Source organism: Salvelinus alpinus, chromosome 23, assembly GCF_045679555.1.
Source record: "Salvelinus alpinus chromosome 23, SLU_Salpinus.1, whole genome shotgun sequence".
NCBI classification, from domain to species: domain Eukaryota; kingdom Metazoa; phylum Chordata; class Actinopteri; order Salmoniformes; family Salmonidae; genus Salvelinus; species Salvelinus alpinus.
Window position 1 is genome coordinate 21069859 of NC_092108.1, and position 21110 is coordinate 21090968.

The 21110-nt window shown below is 43.6% G+C and overlaps 2 protein-coding genes across 2 annotated transcripts in view; both read left to right on the forward strand.

Moving 5' to 3' along the window:
• The window catches only part of LOC139550546 (epidermal growth factor receptor-like), a 97852-nt gene extending 83753 nt beyond the window's left edge, over positions 1 to 14099 (forward strand). Inside the window, exons 16-27 of the mRNA XM_071361498.1 lie at positions 3604 to 3642; positions 3797 to 3941; positions 4052 to 4174; positions 4512 to 4610; positions 5672 to 5857; positions 6344 to 6499; positions 6780 to 6855; positions 8634 to 8878; positions 9043 to 9210; positions 11293 to 11346; positions 11505 to 11598; positions 11894 to 14099. Of these exons, the coding sequence (XP_071217599.1) occupies positions 3604 to 3642; positions 3797 to 3941; positions 4052 to 4174; positions 4512 to 4610; positions 5672 to 5857; positions 6344 to 6499; positions 6780 to 6855; positions 8634 to 8878; positions 9043 to 9210; positions 11293 to 11346; positions 11505 to 11598; positions 11894 to 12324 (1816 nt within the window). The 3' untranslated portion in view covers positions 12325 to 14099. The remainder of the gene's footprint in view (positions 1 to 3603; positions 3643 to 3796; positions 3942 to 4051; positions 4175 to 4511; positions 4611 to 5671; positions 5858 to 6343; positions 6500 to 6779; positions 6856 to 8633; positions 8879 to 9042; positions 9211 to 11292; positions 11347 to 11504; positions 11599 to 11893) is intronic.
• Positions 14100 to 14249: 150 nt separating this feature from the next.
• Positions 14250 to 21110, forward strand: part of npc1 (Niemann-Pick disease, type C1) — a 30133-nt gene continuing 23272 nt past the window's right edge. The window contains exon 1 of the mRNA XM_071361497.1: positions 14250 to 14415. Within this exon, the coding sequence (XP_071217598.1) occupies positions 14344 to 14415 (72 nt within the window). The 5' untranslated portion in view covers positions 14250 to 14343. The remainder of the gene's footprint in view (positions 14416 to 21110) is intronic.

Here is a 21110-nt window from a genome sequence, read left to right on the forward strand (position 1 = left end):
TCCTTTTTTTCCTTTCAATACTCTGACGAGCCCGACACGAAGGATATACTGCTTCCTCGGGAAAAGGCCCCGATCGCCTTGATCTGCGTGAGGAGGAGGCAGAGAAAGAGGGGCCGGGCCGAAGGGCGGGCTGCCTTGAGAATTCGTAGGCGATCGAATAAACCCCCACTTCCCTCCATTCTGCTAGCAAACGTGCAATCCTTGGAGAATAAAATCGACGAGATACGCAGAAGATTAAACTACTGTAACATCTAATGCTTCACGGAGTCGTGGCTGAACGGCGACAATAACGACATTCAGCTGGCTGGTTATACGCTGTACTGGCAGGATAGAACAGCAGCGTCTGGTAAGACAAGGGGTGGCGGACTATGTATTTTTGTAAATAACAGCTGGTGCACGATATCTAAGGAAGTCTCGAGCTATTGCTCGCCTTAGGTAGAGTATCTCATGACAAGCTGTAGACCACACTACCTACTGAGAGAGTTTATCTGTATTCTTCGTAGCTGTTTACATACCACCACAGACTGAGGCTGGCACTAAGACAGAATTGAATGAGCTGTATTCCGCCATAAGCAAATATGAAAACTCTCACCCAGAGAGTTTAGGCACTCCTAGTAGCAGGGGACTTTAATGCAGGGAAACAATTACTTTTCACCAAATTTCTATCGGCATGTTAAATGTGCAACCAGAGGGGGAAAAAACCCTGGACCACCTTTACTCCACACACAGAGACGCATAAAAAGCCCCCGCCTGCCCTCAATTTGGCAAATCTGATCATAATTCTATCCTCCTGATTCCTGCTTAAAAGCTCAAATTAAAGCAGGAAGCACCAGTGACTAATCAATAAAAAAGTGGTCAGATGAAGCAGATGCTAAGCTACAGGACTGTTTTACTAGCACAGACTAGAATATGTTCCGGGATTCCTCCGATGGCATTGAGGAGAACACCACATCAGTCGTTGGCTTTATCAATAAGTGCATCGATAACGTCGTCCCCACAGTGACCGTACGTACATACCCCAACCAGAAGTCATGGATTACAGGCAGCATCCGCACTGAGCTAAAGGATAGAGCTGCCGCTTTCAACGAGCGGGACTCTAACCCGGAAGCTTATAAGAAATCCCGCTATGCCCTCCGACGAACCATCAAACAGGCAAAGTGTCAATACAGGACCAAGATTCAAATCGTACTACACCGGCTCTGACGCTCGTCAGATGTGGCAGGGCTGGCAAACCATTACAGACTACAAAGGGAAGCACAGCCGAGAGCTGCCCAGTGACACGAACCTACCAGATGAGCTAAACTACTTCTATGCTCGCTTCGAGGCAAGTAACACTGAAACATGCATAAGAGCACCAGCTGTTCCGGAAGACTGTGTGATCACGCTCTCCGCAAGCCGATGTGAGTAAGACCTTTAAACAGGTCAACATTCACAAGGCCGCAGGGCCAGACGGATTACCAGGACGTGTACTGCGAGCATGCGCAGACCAACTGGAAAGTGTCTTCACTGACATTTTCAACCTCTCCCTGTTCGAGTTTGTAATACCAACAGTTTTTTTATTTTTTATTTTATTTTTTTCCATTTTCTCCCCAATTTTCGTGGTATCCAATCGCTAGTAATTACTATCTTGTCTCATCGCTACAACTCTCGTACGGGCTCGGGAGAGACGAAGGTCGAAAGCCATGCGTCCTCCGAAGCACAACCCAACCAAGCCGCACTGCTTCTTAACACAGCGCGCCTCCAATCCGGAAGCCAGCCGCACCAATGTGTCGGAGGAAACACCGTGTACCTAGCCCCCTTGGTTAGCGCGCATTGCGCCCGGCCCGCCACAGGAGTCGCTGGAGCGCGATGAGCCAAGGATATCCCTACCGGCCAAACCCTCCCTAACCCGGACGACGCTATGCCAATTGTGCGTCGCCCCACGGACCTCCCGGTCGCGGCCGGCTGCGACAGAGCCTGGGCGCGAACCCAGAGACTCTGGTGGCGCAGCTAGCACTGCGATGCAGTGCCCTAGACCACTGCGCCACCCGGGAGGCCAATACCAACAGGTTTTAAGCAGACCACCATAGTGCCTGTTCCCAAGAACACTATGGTAACCTGCCTAAATGACAACCGACCCGTAGCACTCACGTCTGTAGCCATGAAGTGCTTTGAAAGGCTGGTCATGGCTCACATCAACACCATCATCCCAGAAACCCTAGATCCACTCCAATTTGCATACCGCCCCAATGATGCAATCTCTATTGCACTCCACACTGCCCTTTCCCACCTGGACAAAAATAACACCTATGTGAGAATGCTATTCATTGACTACAGCTTCAACACCAAGGTGCCCTCTAAGCTCATCACTAAGCTAAGGACCCTGGCACTAAACACCTCCCTCTGCAACTGGATCCTGACGGGCCACCCCCAGGTGGTAAGGGTAGGTAACAACACATCCGTCACGCTGATCCTCAACACAGGGGCCCCTCAGGGGTGCGTGCTAAGTCCCCTCCTGTACTCTCTGTTCACTCATGACTGCACGGCCAGGCATGACTCCAACACCATCATTAAGTTTGCAGATGACAGCAGTGGGTGGCCTGATCACCGACAACGACGAGACAGCCTATAGGGAGGAGGTCAGAGACCTGGCCGTGTGGTGCCAGGACAACGTCAACGTGATCAAGACAAAGGAGATGATTGTGGACTACAGGAAAAAGAGGACCGAGCACGCCGCCATTCTCATCGACGGGGCTGTAGTGGAGCAGATTGAGAGCTTCACATCACCAACAAACTAACATGGTCCAAGCACACCAAGACAGTCGTGAAGAGGGCACAACAACACCTATTCCCCCTCAGGAGACTGAAAAGATTTAGCATAGGTCCTTAGATCCTCAAAAGGTTCTACAGCTCCACCACCGAGAGCGTCCTGACTGGTTGCATCACCGCCTGGTATGGCAACTGTTCGGCCTCCGACCGCAAGGCACTACAGAGGGTAGTGCGAATGGCCCAGTACATCACTGGGGCCAAGCTTCCTGCCCTCTAGGACCTCTATACCAGGCGATGTCAGAGGAAGGCCCTAAACATGTTCAAAGACTCCAGTCACCCTCGTCATAGACTGTTCTCTCGGGTTACTGCATGGCAAGCGGTACCGGCGCCAAGTCTAGGTCCAAGAGGCTTCTAAACAGCTTCTACCCCCAAGCCATAAGACTCCTGAACATCTAGTCAAATGGCTACCCAGACTATGTGCATTGCCCCCTCTCTCCCCCTCTTTACACCACTGCTACTCTGTTGTCATCTATGCATAGTCACTTTAATAACTCTACCTATATGTACACACTACCTCAACTAACTGGTGCCCCCGCACATTGACTCTGCATCGGTCCCCCCCTGTATATAGTCTCCCTATTGTTATTTTACTGCTTCTCTTTAATTACTTGTTACTTTTATCTCTTATTCTTATCTTTATTTTTTTGAAACTGCATTGTTGGTTAGGGGTTCGTAAGTAAGCATTTCACTAAGGTCTACACCTGTTGTATTCGGCGCATGTGACTAATAAAATTAGATTTGATTTGAATAAAAAACAATAAAAGTTCAAATATATATGTGCTAATATGTTTACAGATGTACTGGTCCTGGTCTGAAAGGCTGTCAATCTAAAGGGTAAGCAAGTGACTCTAGTCATGAATAGTAACTTACAAACATACTGTTCAAATTCAACAAACTTAAACACTAAGCTCACTAAGCTAATGAACATTTGATTATTTGTGTAAGTATTTTCTCTGCATTGATTGGTTACCATCTGTTCCCCTTTCAGTAACTCTGGCCTGTCAGTGATTGCAGCTGGTGTGGTGGGCGGGATGCTGGCCTTTCTCATCATGGGCCTGTCCGTCTTCGTGTTGCTACGACGACGCCACATCAAGAAGAAGAGGACCCTGCGAAGACTCCTCCAGGAGAGAGAGGTGAGAGGCAGAAACTGAACTGCTGAGGCTCAAGGGCTTTCTAGGGCTGGAATTCAATCACCTTAGTGCATCAATGTGAACAAAGTAAACCATCTTATCTGCATCTACAGTTAGTTGAACCGCTGACCCCCAGTGGTGAGGCGCCCAACCAGGCTCTGCTCCGTATCCTGAAGGAGACCGAGTTTAAGAAGATCAAAGTTTTGGGATCAGGGGCCTTCGGCACTGTCTACAAGGTAAATACAAACGCTCACAATATCTAGATTTAATTCTGGAAACTCCAGTTTCATGGATTGTGCTGTGGTACTGTACTTAAGGAGCTTATGGGAATGTGTGTTCAGACCGAATATAAACCAACACTTTTAGACACATCTACATCTGTTTTCAATGAACAGCCAGATATTTAATGCACCACATCAATCCACTCTCACCCTCCTGTCTCCTTATTAGTTATTTTTACCATTCCCACATTCTACTAACGACAAAAGGTTGAAAGAAATTATCAAAGTACACACACTGACACAGATTTCTCCTGTTATCATGTTAAATAAACTTACTGTCTGTCCTATCCAGGGTCTGTGGGTCCCTGAAGGAGAGGATGTGAAGATCTCTGTGGCCATCAAGGTTTTAAGAGAGGCCACATCACCTAAAGCCAACAAGGAGATCTTGGACGTGAGTTATATCACTCTATATCACTTTACTCTAAGATGTTTGTTCATGGGAGTTAGAAACTGTTATCCTCCAAATATAAAGAGTCTATATCTAATTTACAGTAGAATCTGTATGGTATTATACAGTCTAAGTTAGTGCTGTTAGGCACACTCTGGTCATCCATACTATGCACTTTCAAAAAAATATATGTTTTGACATGAGTATTTTGACCTAATTTAGCGGCATAATACACTCAGTATTATTGCATGTTACTGGCCAATTCAGGTGTCACGTTTCCTCTAATAGTCTAATTCCAAGCACATGCTCTTCCATTTAGGTAGAAGCTGAAATAATGACAACATTTAGCTTGAAAATGGAGTCAGGTTTCTAGTCAGGGACCTCGATGGGGGCGTAGGAAATGGGATTAACTCATTGAGAAGCTTTGGTTCAGGGTTGGGCGTGGGAGGAGGATACTAATTCAAGGTTAAGGTGTTCTGGAAATGAATTTAGAATCTCTTCCAGTAACCGCAGTTAAAAACACAGTCCAGACCTGGGTTCAAATAGTATTGGAAATCTTTCTAATACTTTAGCTGGGCTTGATTTAGCTTTCCTGGCATTGTTGAACCAATAGAATAGTCCCAAAAGCACAAACTCCACCCACCTGGCACTCCAGGCAGGCTCAAGTATTTGAAAGATTTAAAATGCTATTTGAACCCCGGTCTGACACAGTCGTGAAAATTCAGTGTCAGACTTCATGGACAGCTGAGGTTTTGCAGTGATGTTGCTCTTGACCTCTTGTAATGAGGTCAAGAGCTCTCTTAAAAGTATTCACTAAGTTGACGTATTTTTCTGACCAGTATCGTTGTCTTCAAGCTGTCAGTTGTTATGAAATGTTCATGTTGTGTGGGTTTTATGAACTCACAGTAGAATGATGCCACCATCCCTAGCCCTAAATGCTGTATACTGTACTGTTTGTGTGTTTTGTAGAACGCCTACAATGTGATAACTAGTGTGGAGCAGAGTAGTGATGTCCTCCTTCTTGGCCTGTAGTAAATGTTGGTACTGTATCTATCTGACTGTAGGAGGCCTATGTGATGGCCAGTGTGGACCACCCCCATGTTTGTCGTCTACTGGGCATCTGCCTGACCTCCACAGTCCAGCTGGTCACCCAGCTCATGCCCTATGGCTGTCTGCTGGACTATGTCAAGGAGAACAAGGACAACATCGGATCCCAGTACCTTCTCAACTGGTGTGTACAGATAGCCAAGGTAAGACTAAGCTGCATTTAAACAGTCATCGACCGGAAAGTGTTTTTTTAAATTGCAGTGATTTTCCAATACTTCATCATCCTCCTTTTCAAACTGCTCCAACACTAATGGAACTTGACAGCTCCCACTACTAAGGACACATCCAACTTACTGATGAATGGCACCCAGACTATTATGAGGCCCTGAGTTTTCCTGAACCTAATTTCTGACTACCCATGAGTCAGTGTATGGTATTTAATCAAACAGGAGTCAGTGGAACGTCTGGTATAACCATGTATGGCAATGTATAGACTCCTAATAGACCCCTACAGTTCAACCCTTATTTGACGTCTTGTTGACCTCTTTAAAACCTAATCAAACAATGAGTCATGAAAAATGTGAATACTGTTAGAATGCTTCCTTAATTTTCAGTAGTAATCGAGCAGGACCCATGTATGGCCGTAGACGTACCAGATCATTTGACCTTTCACCTGTGGTTGATCCCAGGGGATGAGCTACCTGGAGGAGCATCACCTGGTGCATCGTGACCTGGCAGCGAGGAACGTCCTGGTGAAGACCCCTCAGCATGTCAAGATCACTGACTTCGGTCTGGCCAAACTCCTCAACTCTGACGAGAAGGAGTACCATGCAGACGGAGGAAAGGTCTGCTCAATCTCCTCATGTCATTTGATTTTAATTGAATTACTGTGTAGTAATGTAACAGAACACATTTTTTGGAGTGTAAATATAATATTATAATCCCCTTTTACTTTGATTGTATGATAGTGATAATGTATGTTGTTGTTACTATTTCCATCCCTTACCCAACCTGTTATAGTCTATCGATAACACAATACTTTACCTACATACTTAATGTTGTATTAGCTACCTTAGGTTGGTCTTGCACAGTGAGCCCTATGTCATGAGAACCCTTTCTCTGCAGGTACCAATCAAATGGATGGCACTGGAGTCCATCCTCTACCGGACATATACACATCAAAGTGACGTGTGGAGCTATGGTAAGTCAGGAGAACATGCATCCTGTGGAGCTATGGTAAGTCAGGAGAACATGCATCCTGTGGAGCTATGGTAAGTCAGGAGAACATGCATCCTGTGGAGCTATGGTAAGTCAGGAGAACATGCATCCTGTGGAGCTATGGTAAGTCAGGAGAACATACATCCTGTGGAGCTATGGTAAGTCAGGAGAACATGCATCCTGTGGAGCTATGGTAAGTCAGGAGAACATGCATCCTGTGGAGCTATGGTAAGTCAGGAGAACATGCATCCTGTGGAGCTATGGTAAGTCAGGAGAACATACATCCTGTGGAGCTATGGTAAGTCAGGAGAACATGCATCCTGTGGAGCTATGGTAAGTCAGGAGAACATGCATCCTGTGGAGCTATGGTAAGTCAGGAGAACATGCATCCTGTGGAGCTATGGTAAGTCAGGAGAACATGCATCCTGTGGAGCTATGGTAAGTCAGGAGAACATGCATCCTGTGGAGCTATGGTAAGTCAGGAGAACATGCATCCTGTGGAGCTATGGTAAGTCAGGAGAACATGCATCCTGTGGAGCTATGGTAAGTCAGGAGAACATGCATCCTGTGGAGCTATGGTAAGTCAGGAGAACATGCATCCTGTGGAGCTATGGTAAGTCAGGAGAACATGCATCCTGTGGAGCTATGGTAAGTCAGGAGAACATACATCCTGTGGAGCTATGGTAAGTCAGGAGAACATGCATCCTGTGGAGCTATGGTAAGTCAGGAGAACATACATCCTGTGGAGCTATGGTAAGTCAGGAGAACATGCATCCTGTGGAGCTATGGTAAGTCAGGAGAACATGCATCCTGTGGAGCTATGGTAAGTCAGGAGAACATGCATCCTGTGGAGCTATGGTAAGTCAGGAGAACATACATCCTGTGGAGCTATGGTAAGTCAGGAGAACATGCATCCTGTGGAGCTATGGTAAGTCAGGAGAACATACATCCTGTGGAGCTATGGTAAGTCAGGAGAACATGCATATACACTATTTAATAGGATTAATGCCCTGATACCTTTACATTCTGCCAAAACACATGCCAATGCTGCATCGTGTCAGAATTAACTACATTGCTTGTGTAACTCCAGATACATAAATATTGATTCTGGATAATGTACTTACGCAAATCTGTTAGAGTCAGGTCCAAATAGGGATATTGGTTTGCTAGAGTCTGGGAGATGAGAGAAACGGGTAACTGGTATCAGTGATATGGACCGCAGGTCCCAGAGGCCCAAACTTCAAAACTTTGAAACCTCAACTTTCTCAAGTCAATAACACACACACCACCCCCGGTTTGGACACACGCAAGCATGCACACACACACACGCACACAGACACACATGCTCAGCGAGCCAGTCTCCAGATCCTGTCCTCTGAGGTTGGATTGTGTCTTCCGCTCTACAAGGCAAAGACATCAGTAGCAGCAGCCAGCCCTCCTCCTCCCTTCTTTCCATCCTCTTCTCCTTTTCCTCATCCTCCTTTTCCCTTTCAAACTGCTCCAACACCAACGGAACATGACAACTCCCACTCCTAAGGACACATCCAACTTACTGATGTTGACTGTGGAATGTTTTGAAAACTAACTTAGGCAGATATCAACACAATGCTATCTGCTTTTCTGGAATGAAAACAGTCATCTTCCCTAGTGATTGAACTTTATCTGAGATTGTGCCACTATCATTAAGCGTGACAGTAATGAAAGTTTTTAACTGAGATTATGTAATTGATTGTGACTCTGTTTCACTGTACCTCTGTTTAGGTGTGACCGCGTGGGAGCTGATGACGTTTGGGACCAAGCCCTATGACGGCATCCCAGCCAGTGAGGTAGCAGGGGTGCTGGAGAAAGGGGAGCGGCTGCCACAGCCTCCCATCTGTACCATAGACGTCTACATGATCATGGTCAAATGTTGGATGATCGACGCAGACAGCAGGCCTCGTTTCCGGGAGCTGATAGTTGAGTTTTCCAAGATGGCGCGGGATCCCCCACGTTACCTTGTCATCCAGGTAAGCATTTTAACCCCTTGTCAGGAATAACTGTAGAGTCACACAACACAAATCTATTAGACTCCCCAGCCACTGTAAAGATAGTGAACAACTACCTAGCTACTCTATTATTCTTTCTGCCTGTTTTTTTCTTACTGATGGTGAGTTGTGTGTGTCTCTGCCAGGGTGACGACCGGATGCACCTCCCCAGCCCCACCGACACCAAGTTCTACCGCAGTCTGATCAGTGGAGAGGACATGGAAGATGCTGTGGACGCAGAAGAGTACCTAGTGCCTCAGCACGGCTTCTTCAGTAGCTCCAGTACCTCCCGCACCCAGCTCCTACACTCTACGGTACAATACTAGTAATATATACCTCAGCACCATCAGCACCCAGCTCCTACACTCTACGGTACAATACTAGTAATATATACCTCAGCACCTTCAGCACCCAGCTCCTATATTATATGGTACAATACTAGTAATATATACCTCAGCACCTTCAGCACCCAGCTCCTACATTATATGGTACAATAATAGTAATATATACCTCAGCACCTTCAGCACCCAGCTCCTACATTATATGGTACAATACTAGTAATATATACCTCAGCACCTTCAGCACCCAGCTCCTACATTATATGGTACAATACTAGTAATATATACCTCAGCTCCTACATTATACGGTACAATAATAGTAATATATGCCTCAGCACCCAGCTCCTACATTATATGGTACAATACTAGTAATATATACCTCAGCTCCTACATTATACGGTACAATAATAGTAATATATGCCTCAGCACCCAGCTCCTACATTATATGGTACAATACTAGTAATATATACCTCAGCACCTTCAGCACCCAGCTCCTACATTATATGGTACAATACTAGTAATATATACCTCAGCACCTTCAGCACCCAGCTCCTACATTATATGGTACAATACTAGTAATATATACCTCAGCTCCTACATTATACGGTACAATAATAGTAATATATGCCTCAGCACCCAGCTCCTACATTATATGGTACAATAATAGTAATATATGCCTCAGCACCCAGCTCCTACATTATATGGTACAATAACATATCAACTTGGCTAGCCATCATCTACTGTTATGTGGCAGTCACTTATAACCTAGAGAGGCGATTTCCCAGACTCTAAAATGCATGTTCAATGGGGATGTCCAGGAGTTCATCTAAATCTGGTAAACCTGTCAAAAGAAAAGGTTTCCACCAGCCCCTGGCTCTGTCTCTGCTCTAATTTCTAACACAGAGAATAGTTTTTTTAGTGTCTTACAGGAACTGGATAATATGACATCCTTGCACTGACTCAAAGAAAAGTGATTCCATTATGTCTCACTTCATGCTCACAGCTCTTCTGTTGTTTTATAAAGAAGGGTCTGCAGAATGTTGTTATCCACCTCCAAAATGGACGTAATTTGGCAATTTAGACTACTGGAGGCAATTTAGGTTTCCCTACTACACCCAGGATTAGAACCAACAACCTTGTGGTGAATTGTTTCTGCAGAGGCTAGAACATTCTCTTTATTTATGTATTTATCCTGTATTTAACAAGATGAAACCAGGTCAGGTCATGTTGATACTGAGTCTCCCAGTTCAAGTTCATAGTTAGCCCCTTTTGACATTGTGGTGAAATTGAATCATGGTGTACATAGGCTGGGGATGAAACGGAGTAAATTACATTTACGTGGGCATTCATACCGGGTCATACCTGGCTTGAACCAGACTGCCCTCAATCACCCAATCGTTCCTGTTAAATTGTCATCAGGTGTAGTCTTCTTCTTCCCCCATACTATTTCTGTTCTCACCCCTACTCCCCCCTCACCCCTGCTTCCTCCCAGGTGCACCTTGATTAATGGTATTTAAGATGAGAAGTCATCTCTCTCTCTCTCTCCTTCTCTGTCTGTCTTACGACTCATCTCCAAGTGCAGTGTTGGCCGTATATCTAAGCTGTATGCCTGCTACTGAAAGCCGGCTGGTTACTCCATAAGCTTTCAACTTTGATTACCTTTGCAGGCAGCACTACTTGTTAAATATTTTTCTGGCAGAATACAAGTGCAGGAACCTGATTCTATAAATACAGCATTTGGTTCAATATACAGCAATTTTGACAGATGTCGCCTGTAACTTATTCCTATTTCCTTTTATTCAGTCGGTCGAAAATATTTACATTTGTCTGAGCTGTTTTGTCACTCTTTTATTTATTCCTTGTTTTCTTTTATTTGAACATCTTCTTCATACACATTAATGAAATGAAAAGGTTTGACCTTTCGAAACATTACTGTGAAGAACTACCAAGCGCTTATAAGAAGTAAGCCTACAGTAATGAGTGTGTTTTTGTGGTATTTTACCATGTGTGTTGAGATGTAAAAGGAAGTGTTAACCTGAGTGTGAATCTGTGTTTCAGAGCCAGAACAGCACGTTGAACAGCAGCATTGGAATGTGCCACAGCAGAAATGGGGTCAGTAACCATCACAAATGCACATTTAGGTGTATTGAAAAGGAAACTTTGCCGTATTGCCTTGAGTCTTTCACCATACAAAACAACTGATCTCTAATTCATCGGATACTTGCAGTTAAGGTGTGGGTTTGGGCCAACAACATTTGTATTTTAACTAGAACGAGTTCCCAGTCAGAGAAGGAAGCATGGTTCTCCGGTACATTGCTGACCCCACAGACAGGTTCTTGGACCACGCCTTCCAGCCATCTCCAGGCAAGTATCCTCATTGACCTCCCAAAGGGTCTTAACCCCAGAACATGGCTAATTCATTAGATATAGTGATACATGACTGTTTTATTTTGAAAGGAAGGTGTATCATTTTGAAAGGAAGAGTGACCTCTGCTGGGCAATAGCTGTAGTTCATATGCCAAGTAGAGCACCTCTGTCAAATCACCTGTCATTGCTTACAAAACTACAATTGAACGTTTCATTCACTGTATGTCCACTTAGTACACAGAGGGCTTGTTTTCCTGCTGTAGTAAGTAACTCCTGTAATTTTGCCCCACAGACTACATTAACCAGAACGGAGTTTCGGACACGATGAACCCTGTATACCAGCACCCTGGTCCCCCTCGCACCCTCCTCCCCACCATATCCTCAGACGACACAGAGGCAGAGTACCTGAACTGCTATAAGAACGGGGCAGTGGGGCCTGAGTACCTCAACACCCTCCAGCCCTCCCTCCTCTCCCCCACCACCTCCAATGGCATCTCCAATGGCCTCAACCCCACTGCTAACGGCCATTCCCCCATATCCAATGGTCTCCTCTCCCCCACCTCCAATGGCCTCTCCCCCATTTCCAATGGTGTTCTCCACCGCGTCCAGAAGAACCAGCCCCAAAACAGTATAGATAACCCAGACTACCAGCAGGACTTCACCCCCTCCATCAAGACCCACATCCCAGCCGCAGAGAACGCAGAGTATGTGGGCCCAAACTGAGTCCTGTTACCCCTCTACTCCCACTGTGGAGGGAACAAGACACCAGGGAATAAGGCTCTCTATCCTACCGAGAGAAGACATGAGGTCTTTGTTTAGGAGGGGTAGCGGTACCATGGATTGTATTGTACTTTGCATTGTATTTATCCCTGCCTAAAGAAGCCAGAAGTGAGATAAGTGCAGCTTTCCATTTTGTTTCACCAGTTGTAGTATTGTATAGTACTATGAAATTCCGCATTCCAAAACCTCTTCCATTTCAAACTGTGTCTGAACAGATAGAGATGTGAATCATGTGATAGGAATTAGGCTCTGGGTCTGGGTGTATTCCACTCCATTGTGTTCAAAAGACCAAGAGAAAACCTTAGGGGCTACAGTATCTTATAGGCCTATCAGAAACCCATAAGAGTTGTCATGTTGCACAATGAAAAGTTGTGATCAGAATGTATAAGTGGAGAAACACTATTACTAGACAATAGTGTATCCTTCAATCCTTGATGTCAGATGCTCCAGAAATACTATTATATGTGACAGCTCACCCTTTTCTTGCCAACACAAACAGTACTTAAAGATGTCACTCATACTGGATTGGTGTATTGAGTATATAGTATTATTGGGTATTTACCTTCCACGGCTTAAGGGCTTGAAACTGTTAGAACAACAGTTAGATGTCTCGGCTCTTCTGTGTGTGGAACCTGCAGTTTGAGACCCACTGGAGTCAAATGTTGCTGAACGTTGGTGTCAGAAGTGGGAAGGAGGAGGCTCTCGTCACTGATGGTGGCTGGTCCATGGAGTTCATTGATGGAGGAACTTCTGAATCATGACGGCACTCTTTCTGAAGGAGGGTTTCATGAGGACACAACAATGTCAAATGTTGCTATTGATGACTCTGCTGAAGGCTCTATAGCAGGGGTATTCAAATCGTACACTATGAGGTCAGGAACCTGCTGGTTTTCTGTTCTACCTGATAATTCATTGCATCCACCTGGTGTCCCTGGTCTAAATCGGTCTCTGATTAGAGGAAAATTGCAGTGAAACTGGCTTGGAGGTTCAGATTTTAATTTGAGGGCTCTATAGCCTTTATTATATGGCCAGATGGGTTACACACTGACCCCTGTTGGTGCCCCGGTGTAAAATAATCAATATTAGTATATCTCTGTGTTGTTGCTTATTGTCTTGAACAGTTAGGTCTTTAGTTCTGACACTACATCTGTAAATCTTCTAACCGTTTTGAAGGAATATATGAAATAGTTACTTGACATTTGAGAGCCTGCTGTTTGACAGAGGTACATATACAGATCATTTGTATTTTACTAGGACAAATCCTTATTTACAATGACAGCCTACCCCGGCCAAACCCTAACAGCACTGGGCCAATTGTGCTCCACCCTATGGGACTCCCGATCACAGCCGGTTGTGATACAGCCTGGAATTGAATCAGGTCTGTAGTGACGCCTCTAACATTGAGATGCAGTGCCTTAGACCGCTGCGCCACTCCGGAGCCCCAAGATAAGTGTGAGATTATACTGTGTACAATATACTCAATATGGTCACCTATAAATTATCCTATCAACATTCCTCATCTAAATGGTCTTGTCCCTTTATATATAAATATACACCTATTCATGAACAAATTATTTCATTTCAAAGTGAAAATGAATAAAACATTGTTTTCTTTAAAGACATTTACACTGTTCAACAGCAAATCTGAGTGTGTTTTTCAACTTGTTTTATTAAACTGAACATACAAGATTATTAAAGGATCTCTTGTTAAAATACAATGTTTTGTGTGTGAAAAGTTTTTTTTTTTTAACATTTCACAATATTGCTAGTGCTCGTACTTTCCAATCCGGTAGGTTGCAGCAGTGTGCCAAATGGTTGTTCTTCAGTCACCAATGTCGTAATGAAGAAGACTTGAGCATAACAGGAAACGCCGAAGTTTTTGGGGGGGTTCATATAGCTAGTTATAACGTCAGTTGTTACTGTAGTTGGAATGCCAGTGGAGTATTTGTGACAGTAAGAGGGATGGGGCTCTTATCAGAAATAAACTATTTATTTTTCCTCTTCATAATTTTGACAGAGGGACATTATAAATGGGTAAGTCCACCTACCTATTAAATAGCTTTCTATAGACTTATTTTGCTAGCTAGCTAATCTCTTGTTGCGTATAGTTAGCAAGCTGCTGGTTGCTTGCAGTAACGTTAACCGTTCGCTAACTTGTTTTGTTGATTTAATCATCAGAAACGCTAACGCTATTACGGCATACCCCTACTAACTTGCTAAAGTGTGTCAAACGAGCTAAATCCGTTTCAAAAAGCTAGCAAGTTTGCTTACCCAAATCAAGTCCTGTTCATGCTTACAAGGTGGTGTGTTCGTTTAACGTAAAGTATCTTGCTAAAGTAACTAGATAGCGTTAGTTGGCATCAATAAACTAGAATCAGCTGCCAGCTACAAATTGTACTAGTACCTAGTTTTGACCATCATCAACTGGATTCAACCGCTGTACGATTTCTTATTGAGCGGATGGTCAGGGGACCGGAACATGACTACAAATAATTTGTAGACTGCAAGACCAAACAGATTTGACAAAAACATAATTTCAAACCGTGCTTATATTTGTATACGATCACACATCTATTTGGCAATACTTTGGAACTGATTTCCAAAATGAAAGTCACTTGGAGCTGATTTGCTGGTGTTTTTATAGTCTAATGTCCAACAATAAAATAAAAAAATAACAAAACCAAATTCGTCCGGCTTCGGGCCGCCAGTTGGAGAAGCCTGGTTTAGGAGATTGAAAGCTAAAATAAATATGGCTCTACGAGCTAGCTAGTAAGCAAACGGCCCAGACATGACGAAATAGTTTGCGTCACTGTCACGCGAGTGTCATGTAGCTCGAAAGTCATTCATCAAATGCAGCTAACGTTAGCTATTCAGCAAGGTAAAGTAAATAACCACATTTGTTTATCTCAAATCAAATATTTGCGTGACATGGGCTTACATGCAAATTACTGTACTCTGATTCAAGTGAGAGCGAGACCTCTTCAAAGCCACTGATGTGCGTCCTCCTGCTCCAATATAATACACATTTAGCTAAAAATACATGAATCCAACAAACGACCCAAAGCAACTCATGTTTTGATCAGATTTTCTCTCGTGGAATGGAATTCAATAGCCCATTGTTAAAGTTGACAAGTGCTATCTTTGTACTCGCGCAGTCATTTGCATTCCTAAAATAAGTTGATCAGTCCTCCTCATTCATACAGTCAAATCATTTCCAATACACTTCACGACAACACGCAGCAAAAGGGCAATGATCTTTAAGATACAGTATGGCTATATGGAGTAACAATACACAAATGTTGGATACTGAAAACGACTGTAATGGGAGACCTGTATCATCAAGGAAGTAACTGGAGTTGCTCTTCGGGATTCCCCTGCTTGAACCAGACATGTATTTATATTTTGGGGATTTGTGTATTGTTTTGTATGGCTAGGTATTACTGCACTGTTGGAGCTAGAGACACAAGTACTTCGCTGCACCTGCGATAACATCTGCAACTGTGTACACTACCAATAAAATACATTTGACATTACTTAGCCTATTAGATGTGCCATCCTCCTCCTAGGCAGCTGATTCAATGGTTTGGTGGTGCATGGCGAGTGCCTTTTGAACTTGCCCCACAAACACAATATCTCTGTCAGACTCTGAACAGACAGAGGCTTAAGCCTTGTTCACATTGGCAGTTTGAAGTGACTCAAATAAAAATCTAAATCCTATCCGATTAGAATCTGTTATTTTTCCTGCAGTCTGGACAGCCAGCCAAAAAGCACAATGGAATCAGATATTTCAAATCACTTTCATAGGGGGTTTGAAATCAGATATAATTCTGGTTCTTGGCCATGTGACTTGTCTCAAATGTTATTGGTCACATACACATGGTTAGCAGATGTTAATGCGAGTGTAGCAAAATTATTGTGCTTCTAGTTCTAACAGTCCAGTAATATCTAACAATTTCCCAACAACTACCTGATACACACAAATCTAAAGGGGTGAATGAGAATATGTACATATAACTATATGGATGAGCGATGGCCGAGCGGCATAGAGGTGCAATAGATGGCATAAAATACAGTTGAAGTCGGAAGTTTACATACACTTTAGCCAAATACATTTAAACTCAGTTTTTCACAATTCCTAACATTTAATCCTAGTAAAAATTCCCTGTCTTAGGTCAGGTAGGATCACCACTTTATTTTAAGAATGTGAAATGTCAGAATAATAGTAGAAGGATATATTTCAGCTTTTATTTCTTTCATCACATTCCCAGTGGGTCAGAAGTTTACATACACTCAATTAGTATTTGGTAGCATTGCCTTTGAATTGTTTAACTTGGGTCAAACGTTTCGGGTAGCCTTCCACAAGCTTCCACAATAAGTTGGGTGAATTTTGGCCCATTCCTCCTGACAGAGCTGGTGTAACTGAGTCAGATTTGTAGGCCTCCTTGCTTGCACACGCTTTTTCAGTTCTGCCCACAAATGTTCTATAGGATTGAGGTCAGGGCTTTGTGATGACCACTCCAATACCTTGACTTTGTTGTCCTAAAATAATTTTGCCACAACTTTGGAAGTATGCTTGGGGTCATTGTCCATTTGGAACACCGATTTGCGACCAAGCTTTAACTTCCTGACTGATGTCTTGAGACGTTGCTTCAATATATCCACATAATTTTCCTGCCTCATGATGCCATCTATTTTGTGAAGTGCACCAGTCCCTCCTGCAGCAAGGCACCCCCACAACATGATGCTGCCACCCCTGTGCTTCACGGTTGGGATGGTGTTCTTCGGCTTGCAAGCCTCCCCCTTTTTCCTCCAAACAGAACGATGGTCATTATGGCCAAACAGTTCTATTTTTGTTTCATCAGACCAGAGGACATTTCTCCAAAAAGTACGATATTTGTCCCCATCTGCAGTTGCAAACCGAAGTCTGGCTTTTCTATGGCAGTTTTGGGGCGGTGGCTTCGGCCTTTCAGGTTATGTCGATATAGGACTTGTTTTACTGTGGATATAGATATTTTTGTACCGGTTTCCTCCAGCATCTTCACAAGGTCCTTTGCTGTTCTGGGATTGATTTGCACTTTTCGCACCAAAGTACGTTCATCTCTAGGAGACAGAACGCGTCTCCGTCCTGAGCGGAATGATGGCTGCGTGGTCCCATGGTGTTTATACTTGCATACTATTGTTTGTACAGATGAATGTTGTACCTTCAGGCGTTTGGAAATTGCTCCCAAGGATGAACCAGACCTGTGGAGGTCTACAATTTTTTTTCTGAGGTCTTGGCTGATTTCTTTTGATTTTCCCCATGATGTCAAGTAAAGAGGCACTGAGTTTGAAGGTAGGCCTTGAAATACATCCACAGGTACACTTCCAATTGACTCAAATGATGTCAATTAGCCTGTCAGAAGCTTCTAAAGCCATGACATAATTTCCTGGAATTTTCCAAGCTGTTTAAAGGCACAGTCAACTTAGTCTATGTAAACTTCTGACCCACTGGAGTTGTGATACAGTGAAATAATCTGTCTGTAAGCAATTGTTGGAAAAATTACTTGTGTCATGCACAAAGTAGATGTCTTAACCGACTTGCCAAAACTATAGTTTGTTAACAAGAAATTTGTGGAGTGGTTGAAAAACGAGTTTTAATGACTCCAACCTAAGTGTACTTCCAAATTAGATCGAGATTAACATTTCACGCTGGCCAGCCAGCTAACTGGCTAAAAAGCTAATCTCAATCTAATTTGGAGGTCTTAGATATGTCGTTACTGCTTCCAGTCTTTGCCTGCCCTTGAACGGTCTAGGTATTTAGAAAAGTTGGTTGTTGTTGGCTTGCCTAAATGTCCTTTCAACTTGCCGGAGACCTGCTGGGGAGACAACCCTGCCCAATGGCCCAAAGTACCCTATGGTGACATATACACCTACTTGGTGGAATCTCCAAGTTTGCATAAATATCCACATAAAGAAGAATACTATAGCTGTTATTTGGATAGATACAGCTCACTAGTCCATCTTTACTACACGGTAACTAGTAAGCATTATGCAATACACATAGCTCGTTAGATACAAATAAGTGTTGGCGACTTACTAGTGATACAGTGCTTTGAACACAAATACAGTGCATTTGGAAAATATCCAGACCACTTGACTTTTTCCACATTTTGTTACGTTACAGCCTTATTCTAAAATTGATTAAATTAATGTTTATCAATAAACACACCCTATAATGACAATGCGAAAACAGATACCTTATTTACATAAGTATTCAGACCCTTTGTTATGAGACTCGAAATTGAGCTCAGGCTCATCCCATTTCCATTGATCATCCTTGAGATGTTTCTACAACTTGATTGGAGACCACCTGTGGTAAATTCAAATGATTGGACATTATTTGGAAAGGCACACACCTGTCTATATAAGGTCCCACCGTTGACAGTGCATGTCAGAGCAAAAACCAAGCCATGAGGTTGAAGGAATTGTCCGTAGAGCTCCGAGACAGGATTTTGTCGAGGCACAGATCTGGGGAAGGGTACCAAAGCATTTATGCAGCATTGAAGGTCCCCAAGAACACCGTGGCCTTCATCATTCTTAAATGGAAAATGTTTGGAACCATCAACACTCTTCATAGAACTGGCCGCCCGGCCAAACTGAGCAATCAGGGAGGTGACCAAGAACCCGATGGTTACTCTGACAGAGCTCCAGAGTTCCTCTGTGAAGATGTTTGTTTCCTGGAAGATTCTCCCATCTCTGCAGCACTCCACCAATCAGGCCTTTATGGTAGCGTGGCCAGATAGAAGCCACTCCTCAGTAAAAAGGTGCATGACAGCCCGCTTGGAGTTTGCAAAAGGCATCCAAAGACTCTCAGACCATGACAAACAAGATTCTCTTGTCTGATGAAACCAAGATTGAACTCTTTGACCTGAATGCCAAGCGTCACATCTGGAGGAAACATGGCACCATCCATACGGTGAAGCATGGTGGTGGCAGCATCATGCTGTGGGGAGGTTTTTCAGTGGCAAGGACTGGGAGACTAGTCAGGATCTAGGGAAAGATGAACAGAACAAAGTACAGAGATCCTTGATGAAAAACTTGCTCCAGAGCGCTCAGCTCAGACTGGGGCAACGGTTCACCTTCCAGCAGGACAACGACCCTAAGCACACAGCCAAGACAACGCAGGAGTGGCTTTGGGACAAGTCTCTGAATGTCCTTGAGTGGCCCGGACTTGAACCCGATCGAACATCTCTGGAGAGACCTGAATATAGCTGTGCAACCTGACAGAGCTTGAGATGATCTGCAGAGTAGAATGGGAGAAACTCCCCAAATACAGGTCTCCCAAGCTTGTAGCGTCATAGCCAAGAAGACTTGAGGCTGTAAATGCTACCAAAAGTGCTTCAACAAAGTACTGAGTACAGGGTCTGAATACTTTATGTCAATTGTCTTTTTAATTATAAAAAAAATACATTTAATACATGTTAGAATAAAGCTGTAATGTAACAAAGTGAAAAAAGTCAAGGGGTCTGAATACTTTCCGAATGCACTGTAGCTAAATGTATCGCGTAACTGGAGGCCACAGCTTTCCATCACTGCGGCGTAACAGCCTGAACCCATGAGGTTCGTCTAACCTGGTCCTTGGGCAGTTGATTAAACTATTGTTCATACAAAAATGGTACGCAACAGTATTTGTATACTGTATTATTAAGCCGATTCTGTTGCAAAGCGTTTCTTAAGCTGAAGCAAATGGAACGAAACGGGGAAGGACCTACCTGATTTTGCAATAGCAACTTTCGTTTTGCTGTGTTTGCTTCTGTTTTGTTCTGAAATGGTAAACGGTTTCCGTAATGAATACACCCCGGCTTTTCGGCTCTGGCTGATAACTGTTATGTACTTTCCATGCGACACTCTGATCATCCTGTTTGGGATTAAGACGACATGGAAGAATGTTAAAAATGACCAATATGTACATTTTGTGATAATAATAACAATAGTAATAATAATAATTTAACCTGCTGTTCTCTTTTTTTATTTTTATGAGTAAAGTATGCAATTTAACATGGTTGTAATGGGAGTACCCTACGGCTGTACCCTACTCGGAGGCGTGTTCACGTTAAGACACGCCTCGCTGTATCTATCTATGGCTACATTAGTTGTCATATTAACGGGTGTGTATGCAGTGGCGTAGGCTCAGCAGTGTGAACAAGGCTTTAGACTAGGCGGAGCACAGCCAAGGTCTGGTCACAGAAAAGGCACAAAATAAGTGGATTAAAGTCTTCAAACACACCCCTCCTTTAAATGCCAGTGTAATAACTCATAAGAGACATGTTGGAAGTAATTTAACAGTAGCAACACATAATTAGTGAGTTCAGTCTAGTCGTAGAGTGCATCTTACTGTGATTTACTTGAAACCCCTGACCGTGACAATAAGGGAAACAACCAAGTCTGTCGAGTGACCTATGCAAAAAAAAAACAGGGCATTATCAGTCAGTACAACCGAGAGAAACTTGTTAGGATGTCAACCATGGAAAGAGTAGATTAAAAGTGGAACGCGGAAGACCACAGCACATGTGATTTGCGGAAGTGAAGGTTTTATTTTAGAATCTGAAACACAGGGCTAATATTACACTCAGACGTGGTATAGAGAAAATAGTGAAAATAACCCCAAGGTGCACAAGATGTCAGCTCACTTCTGCTTTAATTTAGCAAGAATATAATTTGGGTAAATCATTTGAATTCTATCACTTTTT